Source organism: Centroberyx gerrardi, chromosome 7 (genome assembly GCF_048128805.1).
Source record: "Centroberyx gerrardi isolate f3 chromosome 7, fCenGer3.hap1.cur.20231027, whole genome shotgun sequence".
NCBI lineage: Eukaryota > Metazoa > Chordata > Actinopteri > Beryciformes > Berycidae > Centroberyx > Centroberyx gerrardi.
In genome coordinates, this window is record NC_136003.1 from 22,879,795 (window position 1) to 22,899,087 (window position 19,293).

General features: G+C 41.5%; 1 protein-coding gene across 2 annotated transcripts in view; it reads left to right on the forward strand.

The window, feature by feature from the left end:
• The window catches only part of axin1 (axin 1), a 28,287-nt gene extending 9,466 nt beyond the window's left edge, over positions 1–18,821 (forward strand). The window contains exons 3-10 of one of the 2 annotated variants that reach the window (XM_071925719.2): positions 2,009–2,149; positions 3,238–3,334; positions 4,619–4,756; positions 9,019–9,563; positions 9,660–9,824; positions 10,292–10,528; positions 14,362–14,511; positions 15,898–18,821. In XM_071925719.2, the coding sequence (XP_071781820.1) occupies positions 2,009–2,149; positions 3,238–3,334; positions 4,619–4,756; positions 9,019–9,563; positions 9,660–9,824; positions 10,292–10,528; positions 14,362–14,511; positions 15,898–16,024 (1,600 nt within the window). In that variant the 3' untranslated portion in view covers positions 16,025–18,821. The remainder of the gene's footprint in view (positions 1–2,008; positions 2,150–3,237; positions 3,335–4,618; positions 4,757–9,018; positions 9,564–9,659; positions 9,825–10,291; positions 10,529–14,361; positions 14,512–15,897) is intronic. The other variant, XM_078284910.1, reaches the window with a different exon arrangement.
• Positions 18,822–19,293: the final 472 nt, after the last annotated feature.

Sequence of the window (19,293 nt, forward strand, 5' to 3'; positions counted from 1 at the left end):
AACAGATGTGTCAACCAGCTGTGAGGAACTATTTGAGCATATGTATTGCATAGATTATAGAAGGACAAACGTTGCTAAGGTGCTTTCCTGTTTTGAATGACAGTCCACCTGCAGTAGGCTCGCCAAATCTACACACACTGTTAACAGCTAGCTGTGCCACTGATTACTTGATGCAGATAACAAGGCCTGCAGTTATAAAATAGACAGCGCTGAGGTAAATGTAACTGTGAATGCAAATGTAACTTTCTTCAGAGGGTCTACAAACGTTTGAAAGCTGGAGGGAGCGATCGTGTGATTCTATCGGGGATTGGTGTGGGAGGAGATGGGATGATCTAGCCAGTCCGTATTAGTCATCCATATAGTCATCTCTATTAGTCCGTTTGAAACAAGTAACTTTCAGCTTGGCAGCCACTAGATGAGCTCTTGCTTACCATTCATGAACAGTAAACGTCTTTGTTGCATCTATCACTGTGTAACGATGTTGACTTTTTTTCTTTTCTGTTTATAGTGTTACAAAGTTTATGTGACGTTTTAGTGCTAGTGCCGTGGTCTTACTGCCTGGACAGCAAAAGTGAACAAGCTCTCTTGATGTGTGAGCTGGTATTTTCATAGTAGCTGTTATTACTATATATTTTAAATAATGTATTTATTTATTTATTTTTAGTGTCTGGTATTTTGTATTAACATAAGCCTGTTTTATATTTGCAAGTATGATGTTATTATGCAAGATGAAGATAAGTAAGGAAACAATGTGATAAAGAATCAGTTCATAAAAATTCCTGTATTGGACCATCTAAGCTACATAAACACTGTTCAGCACGATTCTGTTATCAAGTATTTGTGGTTGTGTCAAACTAAAAGCAACTTCGGGCAACGCTGTAGGACAATATTGCTCAAGGAATCATCTCAACGCCCTGCATTGATCGGTTGATTGGGCAATTTATTGCCCAGAGAAATTTTATTGATTTTTCCCCCCCTTGTCTTTATTTCCTGTTGTCAGAAATTTTGCCTCCTGTAATCACATCCCTAAAAGCCATTTCCCATAGACTGCACTTCTCTCTTGTCTGAAATCACTTCACCAACGTAGCATTTTAATTATTCACTGCTGTAGAATGCAGATGCTAATGATAATCATTCGGTAGCAAAGGTTTCGTTTTGAACTCTTGGAGCTTCTGCATTACAAACAGGGAGAGAGCATGTAGTAAACGCCTCGGGGAATTCCAATTTAAATATAAAGAGAGGACGCCTACAAAGATCTATAATTCATGTGTACGGAGAACTTTAAGAAATGTGTTCAGTGAGCTTGAGTCAATGATTGAGACTGTAAATGTGTCAAATTAAGCCTCCCTACCTCTCTTTAGACACTCTGAAGGATGCAAATCAGGATAATTGCATGGAAACTGAGAAGTGCGTGCCAAAGAATATCAGTGGTTTGCAAGACACGTCCATGTCATCTTGCAATTTGTGTATAACATGTTTCTAAACTCGGATATCATACAAAAAATGTTGCTGCATAGAATCCACCTTCTCTGAAGCATATATCAAGTCTTTCATGAACATCTAACTAAAACAAATTAGCAGAAATAGAAGCCATTTGGTATCAAGCGCACTTGTCAGCTTATCACATGAAGGACGAAAAAACTTACAGTGAATTTCATTTTCAGCTTTTCCCCAAATCACATGAGAAATTCTGTCCATCTTCTGTTTAATACTGAACCTTCCAGTTTCTATAGATAATAGTCTCTGACCTTAACTGTGCACAGTGAAAGCTTTGGCTTCTGGACAGATTTTGTGTGATATAGCTATTCTTAATAAGACAATATGTTCTTAATTTAGGTTTATACCAAATATCAATATACCACTATTCCATACCATTTATAAATCAGTGACAGCTTGTTTTTAATAGCCGGTGTCGCACCACAGTCTATTTTGGTAAATGAATTCTAAACCAGTCACAGGAAATATTGCACCTCAGCGCTTTGCTTTACATGTTTGTTTGTTTTTCCAGACATGCTCCATGGCGGGAGCCCATCAACCCGTACTATGTCAACACTGGTTACGCTATGGCTCCTGCCACGAGCGCCAACGACAGTGAGCAGCAGAGCATGTCCAGCGACGCGGATACACTCTCCCTTACTGACAGCAGTGTGTACGTATTTCCTCATCCCACACACACACACACACACACACACACAGACAAACACACAAGTTGTTATACCAGTTCCTAAATCACATGGCTGCATCTTCAGCTGGAACACCAGATTTTTATCATCAAAATGAAAGAAACAAAACTAAGAAATATGTTCAGTCATTAGTTAGAAGACAGCTGTGTCTTATAAGAGAGAAATAAGTGGCACCAAGTTGTAGCTGCTTTCCAAATAGCGCCTCCTGTCCGTTTGCCCTGCTCTCCTCCTCTACAACAGGAGCAGCAACAAAACTCCCACCTGCTCATTAGGAAAACCAGTCCAAGCTGTTGAATTTGATTTCTGATGCTAATTATGCAGCATTAAACTCTGTGGTAAGACAAGGTAGCAGACATGAACTCTTACAATTCACCTCTAATGAAATTAAAATTAAAATGCTAACCTACTGACCTCTTTTGCAAATATGACGAGGAACTAATTTGAAATGTTTCCAAACAGATTCTTCATAGTCGCAGTTCTTAATTAAGGGTGAACAAAGCAGAATTTGTTTCTCTTCATAGATAAGATAAATGTGTTAGTCCCCATGCTTGAAACCAATGGTATTTTTTTCATCAGTATTTACTTGCAAGCAGGAGTTCAATTTCAGTTAAGTGTGCAGACCAGACATGCATTGGTGAATCAAGATTATTTAAACAAAAAATGTCTAGATGGCATTGGGGAAATATGCTAAAGAAACATCAAAGCTTGCACAGCTGGACAAAAACGTGTTTGAAGCTGAATGGATTAGAGGCTGTTATCAGCTAATTGCTGCAGAGCTTCTAGAAACCCAGCATGACCACTACCACTTGGAATTAAACAGACTCATGGCTGTGTTGTCAACATGTAACTGCAATCTGCCAGACCACTTCTGGTGCAGGAGCGATCATGATCATGAGTGAGAATAGATATTCTAGTGTATTTGATTAATCAAGACTTACTAAGTGTTCATTTTAGGCAAAAATGCAGTGGGAAAATTTCAGCTTTAACTTCAAAGCTGCCTGTGTTGTTTATTCATGAGTATGTTTTATGAAAATGTCTTTGTTGTTAATTCCAGAGATGGGGTTCCACCCTACAGATACCGCAAACAGCATCGCCGGGAGATGCACGAAAGTGCCAAAGCAAATGGGCGAGTGCCACTACCTCATATTCCAGTGAGTTATTCTTGGGTTATTTCCCCTTCCCTCTCTGTTTTCTGCCTCTACACCTCTCTCTCTTTAACTGTCTGCCTCTGCTTCATTTTCCTCCCCTTCCACCATTGGAGAAGTGCATATTTAAGCCCCGCTGTGTCGCAGGGCCTGTGATGGAGTGTAAGAATAGCTGATGGTGAAAGAGAAGGCTGTCTAAATGCTGCTTGATGCTCTCCTAAGCTGTGTGTGCTGAAGCCTAGCAGACATGAATGCTCCTCTGTGACAGCCCCATGCCTCACTCTGCAGCTCGCTCTCTGTCTCTTGGTAGGAGAACCCCGGCCCTAATTAGGCCTTGGAGTAAAGAGTCAAATTAAAGCTCCACACTTTGCATCCTATTAGGATGCGTGCATCGACTGCACAGTACAGCAAAAATCTCTAAAGCGTAACTCTGCCTTTCCCTTGCCCCAACAAATTAATCATGTCTTAAGTTTAATCGCTGGCAGTAAGAAAATTTTGCTGGCTATTTATTTGAATGAATTGGTTCTCAATCAGGAGGTCCCAGCTTTCAGAGTTGACACCAGTACAAAACAAAAATCTTGCATGCCAGCAGGAGAGATAGTGTGCCATGCATGTACTTAAAGGAGTGTCATTTAGAGTTACAGCCCATTTGCTACTGACTTTGTCTAGTTTACATTCCCCCAATCATTTTGCAATGCATGCCGTATGTAATTAGATTTTTTAACATTTACTCGTTTTTTGTCATTTTTAAAACACAAACTTAACGTTGTCAAACCTAGCTTGAAATGAACTGCTGTCCCGGCTAACAAAGACACCCTAAATAAGAAGACATGGATGTGACAATAGAGTTTGTAAGGCGACATGTTTTTGAGATTATTTCCTGGTGGAGAACTCATGGGAATGTCACTGAAACTCAGCAGTGAAAATCTGTATCAACCCTGATAGAAATGGTAAAGAGAAAAATCTCTTCATTCTACAGTAACGCGTGAATATATAGTCTCAGCTCCTTTCAATGTGAAAATAGAAATGCATCACTAAATCTGAAAGAGTAAGCCTCAGCGGTACTCTTGTGATATAAACTATTGTTGCAACTTCATTTTTATTTTTTAATCCCTTGGGTAGTTTCACGCTAGATACTTTCTGGCTTTATGTTTCCTCCTCCTGTTATGTTTTAGTCTTTTATTACGGTCACTGACAGGATGTAAGGGATCAGCGCAGTGCAAAGTCCTAGAGCTGCCCCTGTACTCAGACACCAAAGATGATAATAATACACTTGCCTGCTCTCCCCAGCGCACAAACCGGATACCAAAGGATATACACGTGGAGCCGGAGAGGTTTGCCGCAGAGCTCATCAGCAGACTGGAAGGAGTACTGAGGGAGAGGGAGGCTCAGGAGAAGCTGGAGGAGCGGCTGAAGAGAGTACGACTGGTATGCCCTTACTATTTTATGAACTATCTTTCATTGACGTTGAAGCACATCTCTTTGCTGTGGGCTACACCTGCATCTGATGTTATTTTCAGGGTTTTTCCTGCATAGGAAATCGCGGGGTGGTTCCCGATACACTACCCAGTTAGCGCCAGAATAAAATAAATCGTCTGCTTCATTATCTATTACCACTTTTGCTACTTTTATTCAATCAATACAATAGTCACATAGGCATGTGAACGAATAAGTCATGTGAAGCACTATCTGGATCTGAATATGACTGTTATTTTCTGGTGCCACCAACTGAAAATATTTGTTGCACTGAGGAAAAAGACTTGAAATCTGGAGCCCCGCCTTGGGAGCTTTATAAGAAATTTGTATTATATTGCAAAAAATATATTTCTACTTAGCATATCATTTTTAAATCCTGATCATGGTTGAAATCCCAGATATCCCAAGAACAAAATGTGTGAAAAGCTCCTGGCCTAAGCTGTTTGGACATATCCTGGTTATGAAAGATGGACACAGGAGTACTGGACAATTTTCAAGCTGGGCTCTTTAACAGTTCATTTTTCATTTTAATTATGTTTATACTTGCATAATAAATGGAATAAATGAATTGTTTAGTCATTGTGACCGTGACTGGTGTTGTATGGAAGAGTAAAATGCGTCTTGATGACCATCATCAACGCGTGCGGGGCCCTCACAAGGGGCGCCACCAAAGCCCCGTTCTGAGCCAGGAAAGCAGGATGTATGACTGGTCGCAGCGCTTAAATTTAGCAATCACAGAGGAGACTTAAATTCATCTGCCCTTAATGAAATTAATGAGGCCAGCCATTTAAGCGGGGAATAACATTATGAATCAGTTGGAGAATTCCATCCTTGGCCTGTCAGGGATCTGGCTTTGTCGATAAATCAGATGGCGCACCTGCACACTCAGCCACTTGTAAGCCTGGAATGGTGTGCAGCCTGTTTGATGTCACTTGAACGATGATGAAATGCTCGCCGGTACCACAAATGAAATCTCCCTCAGTTCACGGAGCCAAGTATTAAGTCTCAAGGCAGACGATTTATGTGGTTCGGCCCTGCAAGCAGAGGAGTTTCCATCACAGAGCTCGAGGTTTCCTTTATTAAACGCTGGAGGCAGGCAAGAAATGACATTGTCTTCATTAAGTCATATCACACCTATATATATAGCTCAGCTTTAGAGAGGATTTACCTATGGTGTATTGTTGGCTCTAAATTAGATTTTTTGTACAAACATTAACTATTCAGTTTTATCTTTTTCACCATAATACTAGAGGTGTTATAAAATTATATGGCTATAGCACACATGGGATTTTGGGGGAATGACGTCAAGGTCAGGTTGTAAATTCCACCATCTGATTAAAAGTCAGTGATTCTGTTGATGTAATGGTTTTATTGTGGTGAGGAAAAGGTCCACAGCAGGATTTCATGGGGATATGGGGAACTTATTACTCCTATTGCAATCGCTCAGTCACACGATCTGCTGTGAATGGAATTCACGTCTTCAGGTCGTCTTCAGGTCGTCTTCAGGTCGTCTTCAGGTCATTTTTTGTGACAATTGGCATTGTATTTAAACTATGCACAGGATAATTCACATACTCAAGAGCAGCAGCATGCTATTCACAAAGGTGATCTTGAGTGAATAATCACACTTGTAAATAGACTCTGTCAGCAGGATGGTCACTGGTCAGTGTGCTTGTCTGAATTGGATCTTTATTTGGTGCAAACAAGATAATTGAGAGCGTGCAAGCATGGCGCACACCATTACTCCTCACAAGGAAGAGACATTGTTTCTGCATAAATTAGCTAGACTGTCATCAGAAAGTCCCTTGCCACCACCTAGTAGTCTGCTACCTGTAGAGCATCAAAGGTCTGCTCATAAATTGTCTACTATTGTTTGCCAAGGATTTCCATGTTAAAATGGCAACAAAAGCAGCTGGAAAGAGGGAGGCAGTGGAAAAACCAACGAGGGCTGAAATGAAGGTGTGATGGTTCCATGAATAGCTTCCAGTGTGCTCAGCTAACACAGATGTCCGTATCTGGTGCAGAGATACGCACAGATAGATACATAAATTATTATTAGAAATAAGTCACAAATGATTTTGCTGCATACAAGATCCTAGTGTTTTACAGTATGATATCTTTGAATCTAAGGAACCAGTGGGCTCCTTCACATTGAATGTTGGTACAGCCTGAGAGTGTGTTCAAGCCTGCCTTTATCATGAGACAGTAATAGAAAATGGATGGTGAGCACAGGGCTGTAACAGTATTTGCAATAGCACAGCAGTTGGAAACTGAGCTGGTTTGGCATGTTCACAAGTGCAGGCTTTATTTATTTACATGCTCAAATAAAAAGTTTGGATTGGGCTTGCTAAAAAGAAGTTGAACACCTACTGTTCTCTTTCAGCTATCTCTCTTTGTTCTCTCTCCTCTCCTTTCCTCTCTTTGCCAAAGTGTTTCTGACTTTGTGCAGGACAATGCTACAAATAAAAACTATGCCATACGGCGCACACTGCTGCAGCTGCAGCTTGAGTGATGTTACTGGTGATCACTGCAGTCGGATAAAGCAGGAAGCCATTTCCTGATAGGTACAGCAGGGACAATAAAACATAGCCAAACATTTTCTGATTGTTCAGATCTTCAAGGGGAATACCGCTGAATATAAACTCTCACATTTTGTTATTCATGTGTCATATGACATATGACTTTGAATGACATTGTCCAGCCACAGAATATGGTCACAAATACTGATTTAACTGTCCTTAGCCAAAGAAATGGCATATGTGAATCCTCTTATAGACTGGTATTCCCCTTCAGCAACACTAATATAATCATAGATATTGTTAAAGGCATTGATTATATTATTGTATTTGTACATTACTATTGTTCCTCTGCATGTTTGTCATCATGTTGATTTCAAAAAGGACAAATACCAAAGAAAGGGCAATAAACAGTTGTGCATTTATACTTTGGTATCTGTGTGGCCAAATGCAGCTAAGCTCTATCCACATAAACATGCATGTATGTATGCCCATGCATTTTAGCAGCATTTGAGTCCTATTTTCAGTATTTGCTCACATACCTGTTACATACAATAGCTGTATATTGTTTGTGACCCACCACCTAATTTTTGATATGTTTCTTTACTGCTTTTGATGTGTTTCTTTACAGTTGCCTACATTTTTAGATTTTTGAGGGAGACATTTTTGCCTTGATTTGATAGTTGAGCGTAGAGAGAGACAGCAACGATTGGGATCAAGTGTAGGGGGTGACAAAGGTCCCAGGCCGGATTCGAACCCAGAATGTTACGGTTATATGGTACTTAGCCAACTGAGCCAAAAGAATGCCCTACATTCCCCCGAAAAGCCCTGTCCATCTCAATGCCTTTCTACAAAAAGATCCATGGCCTGGCCATTGTTTAATAGAGTTGAGTGGTTGAAGGTGAGAGGATATGGATTTTATTGGCATGCCTGGTTTTATGAGATGACATTGTGCTTTTCGCCAATATATCACAGCAAAATTAGAACTGCGGTTTTTCCAGTAATTGTTGGAGGGTTGGTATGCTGTGGGGTCCAGGTGCCGCATACAGGCTACCACTTTCCCATCACCAGGACAGCCTCACCTCTTACCCCCCCCCTTACACTGCTCTAATCCATTTGATCACTGCACATCCTACTGTGCTTGCTTATCAAAGGCTATTAAGCCTAACTGCAGCCCCGCCCCACCCAAACCTCCCACCCCACCCCATGATTCCCCCTGGAGCAGCTTCTGTCACAGTCACTTAGAACTGTTGTGTTGCCTGCACTTGAAGGTGAAACAATACAAATGTGCACTCTGTGAATGCCTAGTACTGCCAAATCTGACTGATACTGTTCTATTCTTGGTCTACCTGTAAACCTCTGCAGTAAGAATGACATGGCATGAGTTAACACATGGTGAAAATCTGCCATCTGCAGGTTGAAATAAATACAACATGTCGGCGTCCTTATGAAATAACCTCAGTTATGTCAAAAGTGTATTAGGAAATTACAGGAAAATGAATTTTGAAAGGATTAAAAGGATAAAAGAAATTCTTCTGTTAATGCTTAATTGTTTTGGTTATGTTGAATACAATTTTTATGGTGCTTTGCCTCATGCACTTTATGCCCAGTTCTCGTAAACCTTATCTTTCCCATAATGATTGATTCATATTTAATAAGTAGCTCTAATTGATGTTCTTATATATTTTCCTACAAAAGGAGGAGGAGGGTGATGATGTCGACGTCTCCACAGCCACATCATTGCCCAGTCACAGGCTTCCACCTGGTGCTTATCCCCAGCATTACAGCTCACGTTATGCTGACATCACCTACAACGGTCCTCTGCTGAGAGATGCTCATGAGGAAAACCCTGAGAGCATCCTGGACGACCACGTCCAGCGGGTCATGAAGACTCCCGGCTGCCAGTCTCCGGGTACAGGCCGCCATTCCCCCAAGTCGCGCTCCCCAGAAGGTTTCCCAGGCGGCAAAGGGATTGGACTCGGAATGCCGCTGTCGTCGGGCCAGGGTAAACATCCAGCCAGGCACGGCCCCAAGGGAGAGAACAGCCACCTGTACCACCACAAACATGTGCACCACGTCCACCACACGGCCGGGGGGAAGCCCAAAGAGCAGGCGGAGGTTGAGGCAGCCATGCGTGTGCACAGCAGCTTTCCCTGGGGTGTGGAGCAGAATCATTATGGGTCAAAGTCTCGCAACTATGCCGATGGCATGGGATCCAACCCCACGGAGCCTGTGGGTTACAGGTATGACCAAACGCAAACATTGTCATTAATGTGATATATTATCTGATATGATTTTTGTTTTTCTAGATTGTTCATTACTTTTTTGCCATTGTTCAGCAGCAAAGGTGGCACACAGTGTAAAAGAGCGTTGAAGAAAGGTGAGGAAGTGCGGCCCTATGACATGCCGGTGCCTCCGGAGGAGATGGAGAGAAACCAGAAGATCCTGCTGTGGATGATGGAGGGAGAGAAAGAAACGGTTCGCCATAAGAGGAGCCCATATGGGTGAGTGAAGACTATTAACCAGAGTAACTTACAGTGAATGCAGCAGAATAAGCTTCAGTTCCTCCATCACCAACAATTACAAGCAACCAAAAGTAAGCAGTGCAAAGGTCAGGGCCTTAGTGCCCTTACACCATAATAGAATGATCATGTACCATAATACCGTGTTCATGTCTTATGGGATTTACCATAAATATGACCTGCTGACTGGGAGAAACTTTGCAGGACTTTTTTGCAGGCTCCTATTTCTTCTACTTGGCGTTACAAATTGTGGAAATGTGGAAATACAAGTGGTAAACACTGCAGCGAATCCACCGATGTCAGAATTATCTGTTATTTTCACAGTAATACCATTAAGTGTACTTACATAAAGTGAGTAACGTCTGCTACACTTCATGGGTGCTCTTGTTTTGTTGAGTTTGATTGTTTGACAGTTGAAACATCAACAAGTGATGACTTTGCGTTTTTAGGAGCACCACAGGGTCCAAGAAGACCACCGGCCATGAGGGATCTCGGGTTGGCTCGGCGGAGCGATCGGGGTCGGTTCACCCGTGGGTGCGGAACAACGTGCAGCCGTCTCACCCCTTCATCCAGGATCCCACCATGCCCCCTAACCCAGCCCCCAACCCCCTCACCCAGCTGGAGGAGGCTCGCCGACGGCTTGAGGAGGAGAAGATCAAGTCTGGAACCTTACAACCCAAGCAAAGGTAAGAGGGACATGTCCGTCTGTCCTGTTAATCAGTGTAGTTTTTCAACAGAAACCATTTTACTCGATCAACAAGGGAAGAAGCTGTATCTATTCTTTTTCAAAATAAAACAGTTATCTTTTTTATACTGCAAATCTGTGTGAGTGGAAGTATGATCGGCTTACATGGCACAAGCTGTCATTCATGCCAGTGTGCTCGTCGGCCACTCTTGAATCGAATGCAATTGTCGTTGCATATCAGTGTGAACCATGTCAAACCGTGAATGTCGGTGTGTGTGTGGGTGTGTTAGCTGCCTGTGCCCCCCTCCCCTGCCAGGCCGGTCTGTGTCTAACTGCTGGGGTTGTTCGGTCCCTCAGGTATGTGATGGAGGTGATCCAGAGGGGTCGCACTGCCGTCAGGCCCGCACTGTTCCCTCCGCTCAGCGTGGTGCCCGCCGTTTCTGACAGTGAGCTCTCCGAGTCTGAGTATGTCCACTGTGTCCTACCAGTCCCACCCCCAGTACCTCCAAACTCCCATCCCATAGGTCACAGCAACCCACTTCACTTCCCATGCTCATCATTGGCAGTCTACAAAGTGCTGTGTGTGTGTGTGTGTGTAGGCAAATTGAGACTCTGTGTTGGTAGAGCTACTAAGGGTACTTACTAGTAATCAATAATGAGTGATTACTGGCCCTAATTAAATGTGTTGTGCATCCTGTATTTTAATGTCATCCTGCAGTACCCCGCCTGTTTCTTTAAATGTGATATCTTGGTTTTGTCTGTATTCATGAATGTGTGGGGATTAGACTCCACAGACCTCAACATTTCCCTTATCAGCTGAAGACAGTAGATAGTCCATTGCATGTTGCTTGCTAAGCCAGTGCAGAGTATTGAAATGGATTATCACCCATCCTGTTGTTAATGGCTTGGATCCGGCTTTATGGTGCAAAACATATCAGTAGATCGGACCGTGCTAGTGACAATCCCTCGCTGGTTGTTTTTTTTTGCGGAGAAGAGAGATAGGATCAGAGAGGAAGCGGAAGTGTGTGTGTGTGTGTGTGTGTGTGTGTGTGTGTTTTATGCGCTTGTGGAGTTCGACTAGCTGAAGTACTGGAGAGGGCCAGTTTTTGATGTTCTGTCAGAAACGTGTTTTCTGTTTGATGTTTCACTGCCTCTTCAGATGGGCACTTAACTGATGGAGGGGAACAGGGGAACAGTGTAAGAGGCAGATGAAAGGCAGCTACTCAGGCGCTGCCAGTGGGTGTAGCTGCCCGTCAGACCCGGGAGGACCGGGGCTGAATACTTGGCATGTGTCTGGATCACTGCAGTCTGCGGCTTCTGGCTTCTAGTAATGTATCCTTAAAGGAACCATTCAGTACCCCATTCGGGATGCACCATTAACTGCATAGCTGGAATCTGGAAAAGTTTTATCATGTAGTACTTTTGACATATTATAGTGCACTTGTGGCTCGTGCGTTGTTTGCTTTTACTAAAAATTAGACAACAAGATACTTGGCACTAATCTTGTCATAATATACAATATTTTATTTTGGTAAAAATAACAGCCAAAGTATCAATGTCGATTCTAAAATGTCACCATGGCAAAAAGCAACTGAAACAATAAAATAATCTAAAAGTAACATGAAATAAACAAGAAATACCTAAAATGTTTCTATGCAAGAATTACTCCATTAAACTTCTTGATTTTCTTTTTACTGCTTTCCCATCGAAAGAGCCCAGAAAACATTTTGACGTTGAATAGAAGTTGATACACCAACGTTGAAAACCTGAAAAATACTTTGCCAAAATGGAAGTAGAGACGACAACAATGGTCTTTCATTAGCTGCTAACTGCATCGTTTTGTGAAATTGGGACCAAAATAACTTTCAGTTCAGAACTGTTTCCAAAGCTGTTTTAATATGAATTTTTTACCATGTCATAGTATCATATTGTGAAAATTGTGTGCTTGTTTGGGTTGACATTGAACTCCTCCTGCCCATCACCGTCCATCAAATGCTTGCTGTGAGTTATTGATATAATGGCGATCGTGTGTAGATATTGCACATTGTGAGTGTCATACATCGCCTGCAGTGATGTGCTGAATAACTCCTGTTCATTGACATCACTCAGTTGTGAGTGTGCCTTCATTTTTTCCAGTTGTGCTGAACATGTACTGAACATTAGGCTCAAAACCTAGCTACACACAAAACCATTTTGTGGACCGTTACAACCCTCATGGCTGCAAATGGCTAAACAATACATTCATATCTGAAACTCATTGTAATTGGTGACTTTGACTCACTCTCAATATCATATCGGACCAGCCTGCTGATATCCAGTGCGTACGAGGGGCTCGGTCCAGTGATGCAGCTGCAAATTTAATTACTTGCCAGTGGCGAAAAGAAATGCAGTTATGTGGTTATTCAAGTTGGTACAAATGATGTCAGGCTAAAATAATCTGAGGTCACTAAGAATAACATTGTCTCATTGTACAACTTGGCACACCCAGTCACCACTGGTACAATCATCTTTTCAGGGCCTTTCCCAGTCAGAGGGAGCAATGAAGTCTATATAGTAGACTCATTCCCTTAAGCTCTGGTGTCTGGCTGACTGGTGCTCCACACTTGGCTATAACATCACAGACAAATGGTCCATCTTCTGGTACATAAGACTGTTAGAGAGAGATGGCCTCCACTCTAGCTGACCGCCTCTTAAAAAAGACAAAGACAAGAGCATCCATCACCCGTGATGACCAGGGTGTGTGTAGGACAGTACATCTCATTTAGCTCCGCTCCAATTCACTCATGTACTTTTCTCGTCGATGTCCTTATTGGGACATGTGTGCCTGTCCCATGCCTTGTTACCTTGAAATATACATTTCACACTCCAGGTGTCTTTCTAAATCAACCTGGAAAAATGTATTCGTGCTTTTGTTTCTTCCAGAATCAATTACAAACAAAAGCACATTACCCTGGTTATGGTTGCTCTCTTTACTCTCTCCCTGTAATTACACATATTGATTAGAAAGTCCTCCTTATAAGTTGCAAAGCATTATATGGCCTCAGCTCACAGTATATCACTGATTTACTTACTCCCTATAAGCTTATGTGAACTCTCTGCTCACAGGATGCAGGACTCCTTGTCATTACAAATATTGAAAAAATAATTAAAAACATCAGGGGGCAGAGCCTTTTCCTATTGGGCCCCCTTCCTTTAGAACAAGCTTCCTGCCAATGTCAGGGATCCAGACACTGTCTTGGTATTTAAGTCCAGACTCAAGACCCATTTAGTTAATACAGTTTACAGTCAGCTCTCACCTTACCAGACATTTATTTCCCCCTTTTTCCTGCAGTCTGTCATTTACTGTCTGCAGCCTGACCTGATGTTCCTCTGGTGTTGCTCATATCGCAGGCACACGCACACACACACACACACACACACTGGCCGCATATGAAAAACTGTGATATGCTTGTTCATTCTTGATTTCATCTCATGTTCATATATTTATTTTGTCCTTCTCTGTATTGGCTTTAATTTATCATGTTTGTCGTTATACAGTTGCCTATGAATAATAATGGTTATTGTTTTTTCCCTTCCAATCACCTACAGTACTGTGTGTCATGTTGTGGGATGTGTGTAAATATGTATTTGATCTCCCACTTAACCTGCTAGCAAACTCCAGAGTATCTGTCTTATTGTCCATGTGAACACACTGTTTACATTTACCCTTTGACAATCTCTAAATTAGATCAATCATATGTAGAAATTTCTTCATCTGTCTTTTAAAAGTGTGGACATTAAAGATGCAAAAACTGAGAAATGTTCTCAATCATTTTCTGTCCTCTTGTTTGGCAGGCATAAAGCGACTAAAAAGCAGCCTTGTGAAAACATTACGGTGGCATATTACTTCTGTGGAGAGCCGATACCGTACAGGACATCTGTGAAAGGGAGGATCGTCACGCTGGGCCAGTTCAAGGAGCTGCTAACAAAGAAAGGGAGCTACAGGTGAGCTTTGGGATGAATGTTTCATTTAATGTCTGCGGACATGGTTAAAGAGGTGCATCGCATGGTGCAAAAATCCCTTTCAAAAGCTACGTGCAATTTATGAGCAAGCAGGATTTAAGAAAAGAAACCCGTAAATCTCCGCAGCTCAAAACACCGGGCTCTGTTTTTGTGCCGGCACAGATCAAGCGCAGTCTTGCACTGGTAAAGTGGCAATTTTGTTAGGCACAAGTGGACTTTTTCCCGCCTGCACACACATAAACCTCTCCAAAATCATATAAACCCCTTTTATGTGTGTTATGATTGCCTGTTTCACTTTGATATAAATTTGTCAACCAGTAGGCACGTTTACATGCACATCCAAGTGTGATTTTACTGCGATATAGGCAATAATGTGAGTAAGGCTGTACCGGGCTAGATTTACTGGTGATTATTGTCAATATCTGGCATCCCCAACTGCTTACAGGATGTATGAGGGCCTTTCCTTTTGGTTGATTAAGTCCCTATAGCTATCTGAAGGCGGCAGTACCGGCATGTGCAGTCTGCAGCCTCTAATTTGAGAGATGTGGCGCGCCATTACGCTCGTCCAATGTCGGTACGTTGGTTAAATCTTGCGCAAATAGCACCTAGCTCTCGCAAAATAGGTACACGAACTTCTGTGTCAGGTGATGTCACCGTCTAGTGTACAAGAAGGTGGTGGGTGACATCACCTGGCACCAAAGATCAGCTGATAGTAGATGGCCATTTCAGTAGTATGCTTTTTATCATTAGATGTCAGGCTTTACACAGATTTGAGTTTGGGGTTTAGTTTAATTTTGAACGTGATAAAACTTGTTTCAGTGTTTAAGAAGTTACACCGATTGGCCTAAAAGGGGGGCACTATAATTAAAGGTCAAACTTTTTAACTCGAGCATGAGATCTCAAACACCGCTGGTCTGATTTTGACAAAACCTCAGGGATAATGCATTTTAGCACTGTGTTCTGGCATTTAAAAATTGACACTGATTGGCCTGACGGAGATCCAATTAATTACCAAAATTTCTAACTTTGAAAGGCCATAACTGTTACATCACTGTTCCGATTTTGACAAAACTTGGAAGGATGCATCTTAGCACTGTGTTCTGCTGTTAAAAAAAATACTCTCAGTGGCCTAGTGAGGGTGCTATAATTAAAGGTCAAAAGTCTAACTCAAATGTGTCAGATGCCACTGGTGCAATTTTGACAAAACTTGGGAGTGATGATGCATTTTGGCACCGTGTTCTGACGTTTTAAAACATGACATTGACGGGTCTGATTTTGATTAAACTTAGAAGGATGATACATCTTGTTCCCACCTTCAACTTCAGAACAACTAACTGTTTTGTTTTTTTTACTCCTGACCAATTGCAGGTATTATTTCAAGAAGGTAAGCGACGAGTTTGACTGTGGGGTGGTGTTCGAAGAGGTACGTGAAGATGACGCTATCTTGCCCATCTTTGAGGAGAAGATTATTGGGAAAGTTGAAAAAATTGATTGAAGCGCATAAGAGGAAGGAGTCTAAAAAGTCAGTGATCGAAGGACCGAGGAGCTGTTGGATGGCTAAGAGGAAGTGTTCGAATCGGAGACTGGAGTGGCGGGGAAGAAAGCGATGCAGTGGAAGTGGATCTAGAGTTGAAAGGCGAGGAGATGAGGAAGGGCATGCAGTGGTCGCTGTGGGCGACTTGTGACTCTGGAGGCTCTGTAGTCCTTTAAATGTCCTCAGTGCTGCTGCATTGACATTGGACTAGAAGAAAAGACCTCATTCACTTCTTTGTCTGGAGTGTAATGTAGCATTGTAAAGTTTGACCAGATAAATGAACTACGAAACTGCTACTAAAGCTGCATATTTTTGATATGATGTATCAGAAGGTATCCTTTCTAAAGTAACCACACTTGTAATTTTTATATGTATTGGTACCAGATGTGTACAGTTTGTCTGTTTAAAAAAAATAACAAAATTTTATATCTATTTAAGTATTTAAAAAAGCTGTCATTTTCAATCCTATTGGAGCAGGAGCGCTGTCCCTGTTCAACACGATCAAGGTCTTTAACAGGGCTGATTTTTTTTTTCTTTTTTTCATGCATTGTAACAGCCCTCGGGAACTGTAATGTCCATGCTCTAGCAAGTGCTTTTAACACTCAACTTACCAGTATTGTTATTGTTATAATTTGTTATGTGGCATTCAGTCAGGCTGCACTTTCACTGTATTATACATCACTGACTATGTTTACATGTAGGCTGCAACTTGCTTTTCTAGGGCACCGTATACTGAATGTAAATGTAGCTAGTGGCTATGTTTACGTACAGTCTTCCACTGCATTATCTCTACCCAGCCCGATGAAGTTTGAAGAAAATTGCCTTGGATTAACTTAAATGCGTGAAAAAATCATGTTCTGACCAGCAGTTTACATAAGCACATTGTCCAGTTGTATTTGGGCACGCACTTTCTGTTGTTTTCCCTTACAACTTTAATGTCTAATGAGGAATTTAATAGTTCATAAAGTTTTCCTCATCTTAAGTGGCAGTAGATGCAATAATACTATCAAAATGATATGACTGGAAATTGCAATTTGAATATCTATGCAAGTCGGTTAATAATTTTGTTGACAATTTGTCCTGATCAGACAAACTACTCTGGCCACACTTTTTTACATCAGTGGAAATGTTTTTGAAATTGAAATGTAAAAAAAAAACAGGCTTTGGATTGAAGTAATACCTTTAGGCATTTAGAGGCCTAATAGCACAAATATTCTCATATTGAAGCGCTTATTCAGATGAAACTTAATTATTTTTACCAGGTTGAAATTGGGTTGAGGCTGACTGGGCTACTCCAGTCTGGTTGATAGGTTTTCAGATGTCGGTGATTAATCCTGATAATGGATTAGTAAAATGCATGTCAACATAGTCAGTGTGGATGAAAATTTGAAAAACAATGACACTGAGGATGCCCATAACTGATCATGCCTGTGTACGTTTGTTTGTGTTTTTGAAGTTATTTCCAGTTTGACACTGAATTACGCTGGTTGAGATTCAGTATGTGAGGTCAAGTGCTGTATTCAGAATTGCTCTCTGAGTTCAGTGTTGTTCATGTTCCAGTTTGCTCCAGAAAGAGCAATTATCCATCTGTAGACTTGCATACTGAAGGTCATTCTTGCTGTGCAGAGAAGCCCAGTGAAGCATCTGAATGAGAAGTGGACATGCTTGTGCTGTGGAGAGCTTATCTAAATGCAAGTTCTCTACATTACAGTCAGTGTAGAGCAGTACTTCTCTCTCCTGGTCCTCAGGAGCCAGAGTCCTGCTGGTTTTCTGCTCTACCTGGTTTTACATTAATCAGGGGCTGAATGAGACCAATTAACCAGCAGGTAAAACCAGCAGGACTCTGGCTCCTGAGGACCAGGTTTGAGAACGACTGGTGTAGAGGACGGTTCAGCATTTTTGAGTATTTTGTCTAACCACATAGATTTCATCTATAGGAGCTAATGAGGGCTACCAGACACTGAAATGTCACATGTCATGTTTACATGTAGTTTTTATAGGGCTGCCCCTAAGTAAAGAGATTTTTGTTGACTAAGAGTCAGAGGTCCATGTCTATTTTACCAACGTGTCTGTTCGATTGCTTTTCCCACATGACTTCCCTCCTGTAAATCAATGTAGTCATGCAGATTACTCCTTATGATCTAGTGGTAAAGGTCAGTACACATCAGGATCAGAAGTTAACAGGGACTCGGGCAAAAATGTCCTTGAAAATTCCTAAAATGGCCATGAAATAAAAAATGAGGGGACAAAAAATGCCCTGATAATTAGGAGTACCCTTTTTGCATTTTACCCTGTTCACATTTTATTTGTTGAGTTGAAAAATATTCACATGTGAGTGCAGCTACTCTTCCCCGTGGGCCACTGTAGGTGATTTGTGGCAGCCTGTGACCGGGCGATTCTTTCTACTGTGTTCTAGGTGAGAAAAATGGAGCAGTTTTTGATCAAAACAAGCGAGTACACCGCCCTAAGCAGTAGAAAATGTTGGCACCATGCAGCCAGCAGTAGAAGAAAATGTCAACCAGCACAAACCACTGGGTCAAAAAAACACAAAAACAACCAATCTGGTAAAAAACAGTGGAAGGTGGACTGGTTGCAGACAGAGAGGAGAAACCAACACCATCCTCTTCTGTAAGACCTGCTGCCAGTTTCCAGCACGGGGAAAGAAGTTAAAGCAAATCTTAGAGGTACTTAGTTTATTTACCAATATGCAGTGCAAATGTATTATTTCACAGTTCAATAAAATTGTCCCAAATAATGACCAAAATGCCCCTAAAAATTAGATGGAGGCAAAACATGCCCTCTGAAAAAAAGTTTATTTCTCACCTGGTACACATTTATATGTTGTTTTTGTGATCCGTGACGTGACATTTTTAGGAAATAAAATAGAAATCATGAAGAAAAGAATTGACATGCCAACTAAAACATTCTTAGTCACCCATGACCCTGAACAACTGATTAGTTGATGAATCAATGGAGGGGGCAGCCCTAAGAACTGATCCCTAATTTGTAGCCTTGCATAGCTTAATATAGCTAAATTTGGTGCCTGGCAGGAATGAATTGTTTAGTGCAAAATGATCTACTTTTGTGATAGGTCACATTACACCAAAGAGAAACCAGTAGTAGAAAGTAGTTAATATGTCATCATTTTGTCTCCTTATCACTGTTCATTTACCCTCACACGGGTGCTCCTTTTCATTTTGTGGTAACACTTATTATTTGATCTCCTTGAT